The sequence below is a fragment of the Erithacus rubecula genome (assembly GCF_903797595.1).
Source record: "Erithacus rubecula genome assembly, chromosome: 19".
In the NCBI taxonomy this organism is placed as follows: Eukaryota; Metazoa; Chordata; class Aves; order Passeriformes; family Muscicapidae; genus Erithacus; species Erithacus rubecula.
Genome location: NC_136671.1, coordinates 245088 through 261786, shown reverse-complemented (window position 1 = coordinate 261786; position 16699 = coordinate 245088). Strand labels below are relative to the sequence as shown.

General features: G+C 53.3%; 2 protein-coding genes across 11 annotated transcripts in view; both read right to left on the bottom strand.

Annotated features, from left to right (window-relative positions):
- Nucleotides 1-342: 342 nt before the first annotated feature.
- On the bottom strand, nt 343-1981 carry LOC306810303 (transmembrane protein 17B-like; the record flags this gene model as incomplete). The annotated part of the gene is made up of 4 exons (XM_079322732.1): nt 1845-1981; nt 1405-1623; nt 979-1169; nt 343-603 (listed from the first exon to the last, which is right to left on the bottom strand). The coding sequence occupies exons 1-4, from the start codon at nt 1960-1962 to the stop codon at nt 343-345; spliced, it is 789 nt and encodes a 262-aa protein (XP_079178858.1). The 5' UTR covers nt 1963-1981.
- A 3202-nt stretch (nt 1982-5183) lies between these two features.
- AIFM3 (AIF family member 3) overlaps nt 5184-16699 on the bottom strand; it is a 50381-nt gene continuing 38865 nt past the window's right edge. For 7 of the 10 annotated variants that reach the window (XM_079322177.1, XM_079322180.1, XM_079322179.1 and 4 more), the window contains 9 exons: nt 16496-16611; nt 15724-15795; nt 15354-15417; nt 14355-14431; nt 13454-13571; nt 12497-12595; nt 11850-11925; nt 8111-8236; nt 5184-6473 (listed from right to left, as the gene is read on the bottom strand). In XM_079322177.1, coding sequence (XP_079178303.1) covers nt 8128-8236; nt 11850-11925; nt 12497-12595; nt 13454-13571; nt 14355-14431; nt 15354-15417; nt 15724-15795; nt 16496-16611 — 731 coding nt within the window. In that variant the 3' untranslated portion in view covers nt 5184-6473; nt 8111-8127. Of the gene's footprint in view, nt 6474-6955; nt 6977-8110; nt 8237-11849; nt 11926-12496; nt 12596-13453; nt 13572-14354; nt 14432-15353; nt 15418-15723; nt 15796-16495; nt 16612-16699 lie in introns of all 10 variants that reach the window. The other 3 variants (XM_079322175.1, XM_079322176.1, XM_079322174.1) reach the window with 2 other exon arrangements.

Below are 16699 nucleotides of genomic sequence, written 5' to 3'. Positions count from 1 at the left end.
TGATCTTACGGCTCCAGCCCTGGACTGGAACTTCCTAGGGGTGTGCAGTGGCTCCTGCACCCTGGTTCCTGCCTCCTGCTAGGGCTGATGCTCAGCAAGGACAGGCACAGGCCTGAGGTGAGCTGGAATGTTTCAGAGGTGCTGACCACTCACTCCTACTGTTCCCAGGCTGTGTTGGCTGGTGCAAGGCAGGGATTAGCTGGGCTGTGCCTAGGTTCTGCTCTGGGGGCTCCACAAAGCTCAGAAACAGTCTGTGGGTTTGAGCACTGTTTAATGCTCCCTGCCAGGACCAGCTGTGTGGGGTGGAGGGGTCCTGCAGCATCATTCCATCTCAGCTGCCTGTCACCCTGTGCCCCCCAGCTCCAGCTGGCCCCTCCCACCCTCCTGGAGCTGTCGCAGGTAGAACTGTGCTGCCAGCTGCTGGGTCATGGTCCTCAGTGCCAGGAAGGCAGCCACGATCTCGAGGAGGAGGAAAGCCAGGAACAAGCTGTGCATGGGCACTTCCAGTGGCAGGTGGATGACCTGGCTATCTGTCAGCAGGAAGAGCAGGAGGGGCAGCTGGATCAGGAAGGAGAGGAGCAGGAACCCAGCCAGCTCAGGCACCTGCGGGATCAGAACCTGCTGAGATAGGGCAAGGAAACAGTGGTGGGCTGGGGGGACCCTCTGTGCCCCTGGAGCTTCCTGCATCAGCCTCTAGCCTTGGCACCTGGAGCTGTGGTCAGGTGCTGTCAAACCCCCACCAGTGCTGAAGGGTTTCACAGGAAAGAGACAGCAGGAAGGCAAGTGGGTCCCCTTCATTCCTTCTCTCCAAGTTAGGCCTGCACCCACAACTCTGTTCTGGGACAGCTCCAGGTAGAACTCCAGAGGAACGACAGTGATGGGCCCTTGGGTCCTAAGTGAGGGGACATCCAGCTTCCCCAGCTGGGCTGATCCTCACTGAGCACAGAGGGCTTTGTGGCCAGGGCAGACAGTGCTTACCTTTTCCTGGAGGTTCCCCAGGTAGCCCAGGTAGAGGCGGCAGCCCTCAGCAAGGGAGAGAATGAGGAAGGCTGCGACCAGCAGGAATTGGTAGTGCCAAGGCAGCAGGTGGTACTGTAATGGGGGCACAGCCTGGTCCCAGTCCAGCTGTCCATGCCCAGTTTCCCTTCCCCTGTGCACCATTCCCTGCTCTCCATGCCCAGCTCCCTGTATACTCCACCCCATACCCAGCTCTCCATGCTCTGCCAGCTCTCACCATGCTGGTGTTCAGCTCTGCCTACTCTTCCCCCCGCATTTTAACCTTTCCTGCCTGGAAAGTTCGTGGTTTCCATCTCTAGCAGACAGAGATGAGCAATCTTTTCTCATGGAAATCAGAGCATTTTGGGGTCCATTAATTCTGAAGAGGCTCCTCTGTTCCCTGCCCACTTTGGCCCCCACCCAAACCCAGGGAGAGTTGGTAGGAGCAGCTCTCGCAATCCCCATGTGCCCCATGGGATGGTACCTTCAGGTGCAGCATAATCCCCTCAGCCAGGCACCAGACTGGGAAGTAGTAGACATTGAAGTAGAGCATCACCTGGAGGGGCAGGCTAGACAGCACCTCGTGAGCTAGGCAGGACAGGCAGGGATGGGCACGCTGCTCACCAGCTCCAGGACTCCCGTGCCCAGAGGGAACCCCCCCTTACAGCTTGCAGAGGCAGTAACCCTGGGTCCCATAAGCAGCTGATTGCAGCAAATGTTCTTATTTTTGCTCCCCTCCTTGGGTGCTGCTGCCTCAGAGGCACCCAGGTGCTTTGGTGATGTGCTGAGCAGGGTCACAGTGCAGCCCCTGTTCCCAAGCCCCCTCTGCAGAGTCCTTCTGCCCATACCTGGCTGGTAGGTGTGGGCAGTGCCGCTGTCCCACGTCTTGTTGCTGCTGAAGAGGGAGCCGCTGAAGGCCCCCAAGCCCCGGCGCAGGCTGGGGGGCAGCGGGGTGAGCGCAGCCATGGCAGCAGCTGAGCCCTGCTCACCCCAGCCTCTCCCTGGGATTAGCTGGCAGGGAGTCAGTGAGATTACAGGCCGGGCTAATGCGCAGGGCCACACAGCCATTGGCTCCCTGGGGACAGGGCTGCTGAGCTGGAAAGGGGGGAGAATTCCCACCTTGGGACACCAAGCCCGCACAGGAATCACAGGGTGGAGTTGCAAGGAAATCACAAGTGGCAGAGCATCTCCCCTCTGCAGCATCTTTAGGGGATGACGGCAGGTTGTACCTGTCACCTTGCAGCAACTACACTCTCTCCCAGTCGGGCTCTATCAACACAAATATTGCTCAAACACCCCTGACAGATAAGGATGCCTCATGAGAGGATGGTGCTCTTCACTTGAAATGCTTCTTCAAGACCTCAAGGTTCATGAAGCACTTACCCATCACTGTGAGTTCCCCAAGCTCCATCCAGGCTCGGGGGGCTGGGGAGGACAGGGGTGGGGGATGGTGTGTTAAGGGGTGGTTGAGCCAGAGATGAATGGCATGGAAAGGTTCTTCAGGAACTCCAAGTTTAAGGTGGGAAAAGCCCTCTAAGATCATCAGGTCAAATCATTAGCCCAGCATTGCCAGGGCCACCAGTTTCCCCAAGTGCTACATCAACAGATTTTTTTAACACTTCCAGGGATGAGGACTCCACCACTGCCCTTGGCAGCCTGTGTAAGTGCTGGACAAACCTTTCCAGGAAGAAACATTCCCTAATATTCATCCTGAGCCTCCCCTGGCCCAGTCTGAGGCCGTTCCCTCTCCTCCTGTCCCTGTTCCCTGGAGCAGAGCCCGACCCCCCCAGCTGTCCCCTCCTGTCAGGGAGTTGTGCAGAGCCACAAGGGCCCCCTGAGCCTCCTTTGCTCCAGGCTGAGCCCCTTCCCAGCTGCTCCTGGGGCTCCAGCCCCTTCCACAGAACTGTTGCCTTCTCTGGACACACTCTATAAGTGTCAGTCAAGTCTACCCAACAGATCTGGTCTCACCTCGTGATCTTCAGCCTCCAACTTTCCCCATAAGGTACATCAGAGAAGCTGCCTCAAACAGAGGGAACAAGTTATGTAAATGGGGTCTTTAAGGGCCAGAAGCTGTCAAGGAACACAAGAAACCAAAGAAAGACAGTTCTTTTCCTGGATAAAGCTAAAATGAAATTGCAGAGCTCAGTGCCATATGCTGCCAAAAACAAACCATTTGGGGCTGAAAGCATAGTTGGACCAACTGGCTGAAGTTGTAGGATCACAGAATGGTTTGGGTTGGAAGAGACCTCAAAGCTCATCTCATTCAGCCCCTGCCATGGGCATGGACACCTTCCACTGTCCCAGGCTGCTCCAAGTCCCAATGTCCAGCCTGGCCTTGGACACTGCCAGGGATCCAGGGGCAGCCACAGCTTCTCTAGGCACCCTGTGCCAGAGCCTGCCCACCCTCCCAGGGAAGAATTTCTTCACTATATCCCATCTTCTTTCCAATATCCCAACCTCCCCTTGTCCTGTCCCTCCATCCCTTGTCCCCAGTCCCTCTCCAGCTCTCCTGGAGCCCCTTTAGGCCCTGGCAAGGGCTCTGAGCTCTCCCTGGATCCTTCTCCTCTCCAGGTGAGCACCCCCAGCTCTCCCAGCCTGGCTCCAGAGCAGAGGGGCTCCAGCCCTTGCAGTGTCTCTGTGACCTCCTCTGGAGGTCCCTCCTGTGCTGGGCCCCAGGGCTGGGGCAGCTCTACAGGTGGGGTCTCACCTGCATGGGGCAGAGGCAAAGCCCCGCTATTCCCCAAATCCTGCCAGCACACAGGTGATACATGGGAAGGGTGACAGGCATGGCCCAGAATCTGAGGAGCTGGTGGAGAGCTCAGGATCTGGGGGCATCAAGTTTGCATGGGCAGGCAAGGTGAAGCAACCAAGATGATATCTGGGCAGTCTGGTGAAGGTAACTGAGATGGGGCAGTGCAGTTGGGGGTCACTGCATGTGCCCCACCTGGGCTGTCATTCCTCATGGGAACAGGCAGTTTGTTAAGAGATGGAAACTTTCTGTACTGGCATGAGAGGTTGCAGGATGTGCCTGGAAAGGTGGCAGAGAACACAACCCAGCCCTGTCCAGTTCTAGGACAGACTTGCCACTGGGAAGCATTTGCCAAGGCACTGGATAAGGGGTCCCAGGTTCAACACCACCCCACACCTGGGCAGAAGAACAATACCCATTTGAGCCAGCAGCCCTGCCCATGACCTGGCACATGTTCCAAGGAAAGCTACAGTGGTGACTGGGATTTCTCATGTCACAGGTGATATTACCAGTCCTGGTTGAAACAACTCCTCTGTATAAAGCAGGGAATGGGATTTGTTCCCCCCACTGCAGCTGTAGACTGCAGCCCCTGAGTGGTCTTCAGCCCTGTGAACATTTTATGCAGCTCATGCCCACTACTGGATGAGGCCACATCAGAGGCAAAGGAGGTCAAAAAGCATCTTCCTGAGAAACAAAGCACTCTGCCAGTATATCCCCAGTGTAGCAAAGTTCTACTGGGGGAGCTGCCAGTCTCACCGGGCATGGACAGAAAGCCTGGGGGAAACACACAGCTCCAGGGAATGCCACTCTGTGGTGCCCCAGAGTCCCTTGGTACTCCAGCTGAGTCCCCTGGGGAGCTGCCAAAGCAGAGTCTATCCTACCATCTATCCCACCCTATCCCAGCAGGACACAGGATACAAAGCCAGATCTTTGTAGGTAGTGGGCAGAGCTGAGGCAGCACCTGGGCAGCTGCCTCCACTTGGGCAGTGCCCGCAGCTCTGGACCACTCTGGACGAGCCATGCCTGGGGCACCAGGATCTGAGCAGCCCCAGCCACCCCTGCCCTCAGAGAAGGACCTGGGACAGGAACACTGACATTTGTCTTTTGGAACCTGAGATGAGACTTGCAAGTTCCCATTGCTTTGTGGATCCAGCAGACCTGCAATGGTCCCTGTTCATCACTGTGTGATGGAGTGTGGGCATCCTGCTACCATCCCTCCTGGCCATTCCCTCTGGAAAAGCTTTGCAGTGAAACCAGGAGAGACCAGCCAGAGATGTGATAGACACTGGTGCATTTCTACCCAGCTGAGATCTGAAAGACTGGAAATATGGGTGAGCTGGACAGAGGTGGAGGTCTCCAGAGAAGAGATACTTGAACAACCTGGCCAACATGCAGAGGTGACCCAAAGTCTTGGAAGGAATCGGAAATGACCCAGACCCCAAGACTAGTATTGCTTTAATTCATAGAGGGTGAATCAAATTAAAAATATAAATCCTCTTGTTTGGGACTCAGGGTATAACACTGACTGCTGGGGAAGGAGTCAGCCCCAGAATAAAGCCCTGGGAGTGTATCCAAGGGGGACCCTCAACCCCTACTCTGCTGGGCTGATGGACACTGGGCTGTGGCTGGCCAGGTCCACTCCTAAGCTAGAGACATGGCTCATCTTCAGCACAGGGCAGGTAACAGGACAGCACAGCACTGGCATGGTGGGTTGGGAAATGAAGCCTTGTCACTATGCCAAACAAGTGCTAGAGAATGGACAGTCAGAAATGCTCCCCCAGCTACTTTTCCTCAAATAACACCCTAGCAACAGCACTGATCCCATGATAGCATTAAGGAGAGATATTTCAAGGCTGGTTGGAAGGGTGGCTACCCAGCCCAGGGCTGCAGCTGAGCCATCACAGCTCTCAGGTATGCCTGCTACACACCCCAGGAACAGGCCAAGAGCTGCCAGTGCCCCAACCAAACTGAGCCCTGGGAGACAGGGAACACACCCCAGCCCCTTGGCTGCTCCAGGACAGGAGATGCAGGAATGGGGACTGATGAGCTCCAGAGCCCTCAGCATGGACAGCGACCCACCTCTGCTGGTGGGGCTGCACAGGACCAGCCTGGACAACACAAGCACCAGCTGCACAGAGATCACCTGGTCTAACCCCATCTCCTGGCCCGCCCAGATGCCCTCTGGGGTGGGGTGGCACTGGGAGAGTTGTGGCAAATGCTGCAGCCATGCAGGAAGGGAGCAGATGTCAGGCTCCGCATTGGAAATCTGCAGGAAGCGAAGAGAATTTGGAAAGGAGCATCATGCATGAAAGCACAAGAGCAACCAAAGGCACTCATGCTGCTTATTGGGGTGAGGGACATGCATGGGGCAGACCCATCTGGGGACCCTCAGCCCGGTGGCAGCATCTGGAGCCATATGGCACCCGTGCCCACTGCCAGTGCCAAACCCCACACTCTCTGTGGGCTGCTTTTCCAGCATTCCATAGCAATTGCAACAGCAGAGCCCCAGCCCAGCAGGCACAGGGGCAGAGGAGCTGTGTGAGATCCTCCTGGGAAGGTCAGTGCACGATGTTCATCCAGGTCTCAAAGGGAAATGGCTGAGCCATGGGGTTCCCACCAGGCCATGGAGCTGCTGTCCCATCTCCCCATGGCAAGTGCAGCATCAGAAGGGCTCAGCCATCAGCAGTGTTAGGAACCTTTCCCTGTCAGCCAGGACATGTCTCCAGTTCTAAAAAAGAGAAAAATCAAAGGGTTTCTCAATGTGCACAGGCAAATGCTCTTGGTGTGCCTCAGTGCTAATCCCTTGCTAATGTACTTGGTGCCCATCCCAGCACCCTGCTCCCTCCTCTCCATCACCTGTCACTAAGCTGTCCAAAAAGTCACCTGCAGATCCTCAATTCTGTGTAAAACTGTGTTCAAACATTTTATTTATTTATACTTAAAAGTAGCCCTTCAGGTGAAAATCCATGGAAAGCCACCAAACCCCCAGCAAAGCAAGGTCCCAACCAACAGGATTTGTGCCTGATGTGGCTCCTGGCAGCCCCAGCCCTACCACCCAGCATTGCCCCCCATGTGAGTGGGATGCAAAACAAGGACACCCCTCATGTAGCCAGTGTCCCCATATAGGAATTAGGGACATGGCCTAGTCAGGAGGCCAGCTGTCTCTCAGCCCCTCACATCAGCACACTCAGGACCCCAAACCGAACGTACTTGCCATGACGAACAAACAGCCTAAAGTTGTGAAAGCAGGAGGAGACAAAGAGAGAAAAGACATTCAGATTTAATCTGGCTTCTCCGAGCCCCTGAGCCCCACCACAGGGCCAGCAGCTCCTCCCCAGCCCTGGGATGCCTACAAGATACCACCTCCCTCCCAGCCACAACGTGGGACACCAGCAACCATGTCCTGATGTACTGGGGTGATGGCACAAGAAATTATTCCCTATGAGGGTGGTGAGACGCTGGCACAGGCTGCCCAAAGAATCTCTCCCTGCCCCAACCCTGGAAGTGTCCAAGACCAGAGTGGATGGGGCTTGGAGCAACATTGCACAGTGGGGGGAAAGGGTGCAGGGGGTGGAACTGGATGGGCTTTAAGGTACCTTCCAACCCAAACTATTCTGTAATTTTTAAAAGCCTGTCTCAGCTTGGGGGGAAGGAGGGGCAACATGCACCCCATCCCAGGGGTGCCCAGGGAGTCTGAGCTGGCCCAGAGCTACCTGGGGGTTGGGAGTGCTCCTCTCCCTGAGCTTGTGAAAAGATCTGTTTTTATTCCAGATATGGAAACACCCTGGGACAGGGACCCACATTCCCTCAGCAGCTCTGATTCCCACTCTAAAGGCTTCTTCCCAGCTTATCATCTCCCTGGCATTTGCCTTCCAGCACTCACCCCCAGCACAAAGCTATGCCCTTTCCACTACACAGTCTTAAAAACAAAGTGGAGGGAGAAAAATGCCCTTTACCTGTGAGCTCCACCCCAAGGAACCATGGGCGAGCATCCTGAAACCACCATTTCTCTGAGCTAGCTTGTGTATATGGGGTTAGGCACTGGCTACAGTCCCTCTCTGCAGTTCTTGACTGATTGGGTATCCAGGTGCACTCCAGCATAAGGCATTGCTTCCTTGATGATGTGCCAGTGCCCAAAGGCAGGGAGTATCACCATCCCATCCTGTCTGTGCAAGGATTTGGGTCCTGGTGTTTAAGATAAACCCCATGTGTGGTGGATGCCACACCTGAAAGCAGCGCAGGGGGAATGAAGGAAGCAGAACAGGGAGGGAGATGCAAGAAGGGTATGGAGAGGGATCAGTGGGAAAGGCTCAGCTCTGCCCAGCAGCCCACAGCTGTGCTTAGCCACTGCCCTGGCACTGCCACTTCCCACTGCCTTCTACTTACTCCACATCACGCTTCCGGATGGTCCTGCCAGCAGCCAGCACCTCAGCCACCTTGGAGACAATGGGGTCGTAGTTCATGCTGGCCACAGCCACCACCTCATCACTCCTAGGGCCAGGCAGAGCAGAGCAGTTATAGGGCAGCCTGGATGGCCACAGCTCCACCACCCAAAACCCACCATGATGGAGAGAAGAGCGAGGCAAAGAGGAACACCCACTCCAGAGCCAGGCCTGATCTCAAGGTATGAGCACCACAGGGATTGTGCTAGTGGCTGGAACAAGGATCAGGAGAGGGTACAGAGTGGAACAGCAGGCCCCACTGGTCCCACTGATGTTCACAAGGATGTGGTGAGCCTCACTAGGGTACCTGGGTGATGGAGACAGCTCTGGCACCCTGACATCTGTGGGAAAACACCACCAAAGGTAGATCTGATGCTGGATAAAAACACGGACACCGTGAAAGATGCCCAGCTGTGATCCCTGCACTGCTGCCCTGTGCTGAGAGTGGAGAGGCAGGTGATCAGGATTTCCCTGTGGCACACTCAGTTGGGATACTCTACATCCCTTTCCTGATGCCCACCTCCAAACAGGCAGAGTGCCTCACTCTAAGAAGCTCCACAGGCACTGTGACAGCTGGGGTATCCAACCCCTGGGTTCCACAGCCCTAGCAAGGAAGGCCTCATGTATATGGAATGTCCAGACTGGCTGACTGTTCCCCTAGCAGGATCCCAATGCAGCCTCAAAGTTGAGTGGAAAACAAATGAAGAGAAAGGAAGAGGATGTAAAACTGCTGGAGGAACTTTAGCTAAGGTCATAGGCAAACAAGAAGGGGTTTCTCATTTGGGGTTTGCTGAGGTCAATCTAAGAGTAAACCTTCAAAGCTTAACTCATGAAGAGATAACTGAATGCACAGTGTGAGATCAGGGAAGATATGTAGGTAAGATCTTAAACAGGTGATATTGTTGAATTAACAGAAGAGTAGAAGCACCCACTAAACCAAGATCTGCTCTTAAATCTACTTCCAAAGAGCTCTGGGATCAACAGGGCAAAGAGCAGCTGGGGTGGGGAGGGATGTGTTCTAATTCACAGGACAAGGAGAGCAAAAGCCATGTTTCAGAGGACACCTCAGCCCTGTGCAGCCATGGGAGTTGCAGCCATCTCTCATATGTGTCTACAAAGCCATGGGGCAGCTTCATTCACAGACTGTTTCAAAAAACTCCCACTCCTAAATAAGCTCATGGCAAATAAAGGAAAGCAGTTTTGTTTGCAGACCCAGCCCCCAGCTGGGAAACACAAAGTTGGAAAGACCTATCCATCAAAACCAGGGGGAGTCGTGCTGTTCCAAGCAATGAATAACCAAGGTATGCAAGGGAACCAGAAAATGTACTCCCACCAGCTGCCCACTGGCTCAGCCTCAAACCCAGACAGTGCCCAAAGGGGCCAGCCAGGAAGGCAGATGCAGCCCAAATATTTCTGTCGACAGGAGATGGGGTAGCTGCTCCTTTTGCAAAATAACTCATGGGGTGCTGGGGAGCTGGAAGCACACTGCATCAGCAGTGGCTTTTGAACACTTTGTCAGGCAGATGGGGAAACCAGGAGGAATCTCTCTTTTTCAAAAGGTTTTCAAAGGCAACAAGAATTCCCACCCTGAACCTGGGATTTGGAGCAATCAGAAGTCTTTGATGAAGACTGAGGGATGAGGGATGCACAGTGGATGTGTCTACATGTTCCTCCCTTCCTTTGCAGGGTTCAGTGGAACAGAGGTGGGGAACGGTGAAGAAGACAGCCACAGCAACTCTCTGGTCTTCAAGAGCTCAGGGGCAGGAGGACATTAGCCTGTTGTGAAGGCAGTGTCCCACAAGGACATCTGCAGAGTACTGTCCCCTACACCTCCCAGCATAGGGCCTTTTATTGACCTCTACACAGCTCTGACAAAACAGCTTTCCTCTTCAAACTCTGGGGCAAAAGAAGCCTTATTGTGAAAGCCAATGCTGAGGACCAGGCTGTAGGAGTAAGAACCACCAGTGGTTCCTGCAACAACTAGGGAGGACCAGGAGGAGAAGAGTACAAACCCCAGGGTGGGCACAGCAGAAGGAGGCAGGAGGAAATGGTCAGCTTCACACTGTCCTCAGTCCAAAAGCATTACCAACAACTAGAAGAACCACCACCAAAAAAAAGAAAAAGAAATGTTCCAGTGGCCTCTCACAGACAGGGAGCCAAGCAGCAGGCTGACCATCACTGGCTGACCCCCTTCCCAGTACCTCCAGCTCTCAGCATGGAATGCCGTCCTGGTACCCACAAGCCATCTATGGGAGACCCTCCTGAGTGGCAGAACAACACAGTACTCAGCAGGGACCCCCACTGCTGCCCAGCAAGCCCAGGTCCCCTGGCAGTCCTGTCTCTTGCCCATGACACAGGGAGCATGGGGCCCTGGCATGGAGCAGGGATTTTGCATCCTTTGAAGGGCCTCCTCAGATGTTTAATTAAAGCAACCTGACATTTCCTTTCCAATTAGGGTTGGGATCAAGAGATAAATATGGAAAAGCTGCAGGAGGGTAATATCCCCACAGCAGCTCTCCCCAGCACAGGTGGTGACTTGGCACAAACCCAGCCCTTTAGGAAATTTTGACCAAGGTTCCAGCACACTCTGAGCTGTATCCAGTGTGCAGAGGTCCCAATCCCTGCAGCAGGTGTTTGCCCAAGGTGTGCAGGTACCAAGGGGAGGAGGGTGAGCATTGGGGATCCCCAGGGTGATGCAGTGAGCCCCATACCTCTTCAAGCCCAATGTACACATCCAACCACTAGACTCCATTCTGGAGCGACATGAGCAAGTGGGCCACCCTTAGGGAGGGAAAAGGCATGGGGTACATTGGAGATGGGACAGAGGGGCAGTGAGATGATGTCTGCAGAGCCAGAGCTGGCTCCTGTCATGAGCTCCCTCCTAATCCCTGCCTCGATGCTGCTGCCAAGTGGTTTGATGGCTGAACTAGGCAGCCCTTTGCTTCCTTGCTTTCCCTCTCCTTATCCTTAATATCAGAAAGCACTTGGAGAAACCCCTCTGGTTCCAGCATGAGCATGTTCTGTGGCTACTGGTTTCAGACTGGAATGGGAAAAGATAACAGAACAAAAAACAGCAACAAATATTTTTGGAATAAATTCACGGTGCAGTGACTTTCAAGTCTAAACAGTCAGCATGGCTCCAGAACAGCTGAGGCAACACACCCCAGCTGCCAACACATCTCAAGAATGCATTCCCAGGTAGGCTTCCAACCTAGAGGAGAGCTGGTTTTCACTACAGATGTAAGAAAGTTCCTTCAAACCTTCACAGCTTGTGATAGACAGAAGAGTTTTTTGAGCTCAATTTGTCAAACCAGAAACAGAAGGAGTTATACTTGAGCACTCTGTCCAGCAGTGGTCACAAATTATTAACAGGGTGATGAGATGGGAAGGAAATATTTGATAGGAATTGCCAGTAGAAGCCATCATCTTCTCACAGAGACTATGAGGACTAAGGGCAAAGACACCATGGCCAAAAGACTAGTTTAACTTGTTGGACGATCAGAACATCATTTCTCCAGGGCCTTGTACAAATGTCCCACAAGCTCAGTGTGCAGAGGTGAAAAAAACCAACTGACAGTAGCTCTGGCAGAACTATTTTCCAGCCTATCAGAGTAATCTCAGATAAATGTCTTTGTAAGAACATGGGTAAGATAAACACTTACTTGGTGTAAAATGCCACAAACTTCAGTTCATCTAAATCTCCCTGAATGACAACATCATCAAATCCTTCCCCATGGCCTGGAAAGCAAAGAAGTGTATTCAGCAGCAATTCCTCCAGATACAGCTCTAAGACAGGGTGTTTCATTCCAGCACTACATGGAAAGCATCCTGCAGTGACCAAGAAACCAGCACCAGGAGATGCAGGTCCAAAACCCACATAATAACAGGAGAGTTTTGGGTTGGAAGAGGCCTTGAAAAAACATCTTGTTCCCACCCTCTACCATGAGCAGGGACACCTTTCACTATCCCACATTGCTCCAAGCTCTGTCTAGCCTGGTCTTAAACACTTCCAGGGATAAGGCAGCCACAGCTTCTCTGGGCACCCTGTGCCAGGGCCTCATCATCCTCAAAGGGAAGAATTTCTTCCCAATATGTAATTTAAATTAATCCTCCCTCCTGTTTAGAGAAGTGCACTTCATGGCAGATGGGTTTCAGAGGAGACACTGAACCCCCTTGGAAGCCAGGCAGGGAAGCAGCCCTGTGGCAGAGCTTGGTGGGCAGGGTTCCCAGTGAGGAGGTGACCTTGGCTCCTCTGTCCCAGGACACCTCCAGCAGCACGAGCCCCCAGCAGCCGCAGGGAGCCCCTCACCTGCGTATCGGATGCTCTTGCCGAACATGGCTGTCCACAGGTAGGGGACAGTGCTGATCTCCGTGCCGTGGGCCAGCATGTTCAGCGCGGCGATGCGGCCTGCAAGAGAGCACAGCGACGGAACGGCCTCTCCAGGCAGCAGCCATGCTCCGCCCTCGGGCCACAGCATCGACACCAGCAGGCACAGAGTGCAGGGAAACCAAGAACTGCTGCTGAGAAAACTCACACAGCAACAAAGACAAAGCAGGAAGCACCCAAGGATGGGCTGAGATTCCTTCCCAAGGTGCAGCTCTTGTCACCTCCACTGCCTGAGCCATGCAACCATGAGACTCCCACCCCCCAAAGTCAACTGTGCAACAGTGACAGGGCTGAGACTGTGCTGAGCTGTGGGATGGACAAACCCTCGGAGGGATGGAGACTGCTGGGCTACGCTCCCTGCTGCAGAAGCCTATCTGGACATGAGGGAGGTGTCCAAAGGCAGAATTTGGAGCTGTGCTTCCAAAACCTCTCACCCAGGACACAGAAAACCTCCTTGAGGAACTGGGGCCATCACAACAGGGGTTCCAGGCTGACAAGAGGTCAGAAGGGTCAGAGCTCTGCTGAACACTCCTGGGCAAGCCTGGCAGCGTGGGAAGCCCAGCTGGGAACTGAGCCCATGCTGGCATTAGGATGTGAGCTCCTAAGTGTCCCAGGGCAAGGAGCAGAGCAGGCTCCCTCAGCAGTGCCAGGGAGCAAAGGGAATATGGGAAAGCCTATCCCTGGGCTCCTCTGTGCTGGTGATGAGGCACTGTTAGGCAAAGCTTGGCAAGAATGCTGACAGATAAAGGCACAACAGACAGCATAAGATAGACACGGTTCAAAATGTTCAATACAACCACCCAGTCTCTCTGTTGGCAGTTGTGTGGAGAGTTGTGTTGGAAATTTCCTGAGAATCTGAGAATTCTGCAAAGTACCTACCATGCATATGGGCCATCTGCCAGTGGGGCACATTCACCTTCTTGTTATTCCTCAAGGCCAATGGAAATGTGACAGCATCTCCAGCAGCAAAGACCCCTGGGATGTTGGTCTGCATCATCTACAGGGGGGAACAGGGGCATTAGTGAGGTTTGCACCCTACATTAACAGAAACTCCAGAGATGGAGTGACCCAGAGCTGCCACAGTCCCTCAGAACAAAGGGGAAACCTCTGCTTGGCTGTGGGACCCCCAGGGAAGATTTCATTCAGCCTTTTTCACTTTCAAATGAGAACACACAGGCACCTACAGTATCTCTTGGCCAGCAGGTTATCCAGTAAAAAGACACACGGACTGGTGTTCTGGAGCCTCTCTCAGAAGGCTGGGGTTTGTTGGTGTTTGAAAATAGAGCCCAGCTTATTGTAGGGGTGAGCACTGTATGGCACTGACCCCAGCCTCCTGACATGCTCCTTTGCCCAAGGCACCAACACCCACCAGCTCCAACACTGCTCCCATCGCAGTCACTGGTGGTGGGGAGAAAGGAGGAGATCCTTTAGGATCCTTGCAAATATGGATCTATCTAATTTTTTTCCCCTCTAAGTATCCATACCACTCCAGAACAACTCAGAGCCAGAGCATCCAGGTCTGCGGTTTGCACACCCCCACTTGCATCTCAGCATCACACAGAATATCCTAAGATGGGAGGCAACCACACGGGTCATTGGGTTGAATTCCTGGCCCTGCACAGGCCAACCCAAAGAATTCCAATTCTGCCAATCTTGGCAGATAAAAGGCCATGAAAAGTCCCTGTGGCAGCAGTTTGGAGCCCCAGGGCAGCTCATCCATCAGAAGAACTGACCTAGCTCCTCCTGCTCTCCCTCCTGCAGGGGCTGCCCCATGGCTCACCTTGTTGACCACAATGAAGCCCTTGGAGTCAATGTTGATGCCACTCTGCTTGAGGAAGCCCGTTGCTGGGACTGCACCTGGGGAAAGCCAAAGGTTGCTGCTGCAGTGTCCAATGTTTCACAGCCCTGGGGGCTGATCCTGAGGCCTTTCCTCCTGCCAGGACAGTGGGGCTGTCGCCGGGGACAGGCAGCAGCTGCTCTGGGAGTGTGGAGCATGGCCAGATACCCTACAGAGCCCCCACTGCATCAGCCTCAGGCCCCTCAGGATCCCTGTCCTGCCCAAGCCATCAGTAACCTGCTCACCGCTCTTTTCTAGTGCTTAGAGATAATTTTCAATTTCATTCTCTATAGATATTTTGAAAAAAATTATATTTAAAAGGGAACCTTTGAGTTCCCAGCCAGGGCTCCTCAGCCTCCCCCCAGTCTGTACATTTGTTTCACCTTCCTTCTCCTTTTTTCATCTTTTTGTTACCTCCAGCCTTTTCACAAATCAGAGTAGTCAATAAAAACAAAAAAGCCAGAATTAAATTAATTCTGTGATTCTTTGAGTCCACAGTATTTTGAAGAAGGAAGGAAAAGGAAAATTTTCCCCCTACATGTAAAGGAGAAAAATACAATGTTCTATGGGGTCTTTTATTTTATAATATAGGATACAGTTTTTATTGCTGTCAGCAGCAATTAAAAAAAAAAAAAAACACACTAAAAATTTGGTTTGGGGAAGCTTTAATGAAAACCAACTCAAGAGGATGAAACTGCTTGAAATGTTTTTCTTTTCTACAAAAAAAATATTACTTTTGAAATATATTTTCAGTTGCATTTTGCAGTGGGGGCTCTAGAAACACCTTTTTTTAGATATGCAGACTTGTGTGGCAATCCAGTAGGGCTGGCAGACCACTGCCAGTACCCCTGGCCACCCAGCCCCTGGGACTTCCTGCTGACACATCCCCTGCAACTTCTTCTCTGCCCTCCCTCCCTGGGTCTGCACCCACACGACCCTTACCAACACCCACGACACAGACGTCGGCACGCAGGACCTTCCCACTCTTCAGCACAACCTCCTTCAGCTGCAGGAGACACAGGGGGCAGGGGGCACATCAGAGTTATTTTAGGGACAAAACCCCAGCAGCAGGACACCAAGGTGGCAGCTCACCTCCTTTGTGAAATGCAAATCGACTATTACTCCTCAGAAAAGTGAGCGGGAGCCACCCCACACACCACACTGACATACATTTGTTCCTGGGGGCCAAATCCAGGAGCATGAATTTCAGCGGACAGGAAAGAGGGGAGAGCAAAACCCCACTAGCAAAGAGAATGGCAGCTCTGGGGGACACCAGAGCAGTTCTGCCAGGGAGCCCCTGCCCACCACTTACCTTCCCATCCTGCTCCCGCAGCTCCGACACCTCTGTCTGCATATAAAACTTCACCCTGTTGCTCTCAAACATCTGGAGGGGGGACAAGGGACAGAACAGGGGACATCAGGACCCTGAACCACCTGGTCCTGATGTCCTGCTGCCCCCAGCACTGCCTTGCCCACCCTGCAGGCTTGTTTCGATCTGCACAGATAAGGGGGCCAGCATCCCCGCATCCCTAACACAGCTCTAGAAGAAGGTGCTCCACAGCACATGGACCATAACAGCAAAAACAGCCCATTCTCACCAACTGCTGCCATCACAGCTTTGTCAATAAATGTGAAGTAAATTAATTAGTGCTGTGGAAGCATGGTAAGGATAGACAGAAGGCAATTCTCCCCAATGAATTACAGCTGTACTGATTACCAAGGAATGGAAACAGCCTTACCAAGGAGGATGGGTGTTTTTTGGGTTAGCTGAGTTGGAGATGGAGTCTGAAGGCCATGCAGTGAGAAGGAAGGGTCATGTGGTCACACAAGGGACAGACAGGGTTAGATGGCCATGTAAGGGACAGGATGGAGTTAGCCAGTCATGCAGAAAGGAGAAGGAGGGAAGGAATCATTGCTGTGTGGTGCTACCTGTGGGAAGCTCAGAGAGAAAAGGCATGAGGAGCTTTTAAGATAGTAAGGGACTGACACTGGTGTCAGTCATGCCTCCACTGTCATAGTGCAATAAGAGAAACAAGCAAAACCTGCCCTGTTACTAACCCCCCCAGATGAGAAAGCAAGGTCACCTTCATGACAGCACGGCCAACCCTCTCCCCAAAGAATTTCTTGAAGGGGACATGCTCCAGCTCCACCAGAGACACTGAGTGGGCCCTCTCCGCGAGGTAGGCGGCCACCTCCATCCCTGGGGAAAAGAGATAGGTGCAAGCTGCCACATTCACCCAGCCAGCACTGCCCTGTGGCCCTGGCTGCAGATGAGGAGCAGCCACACC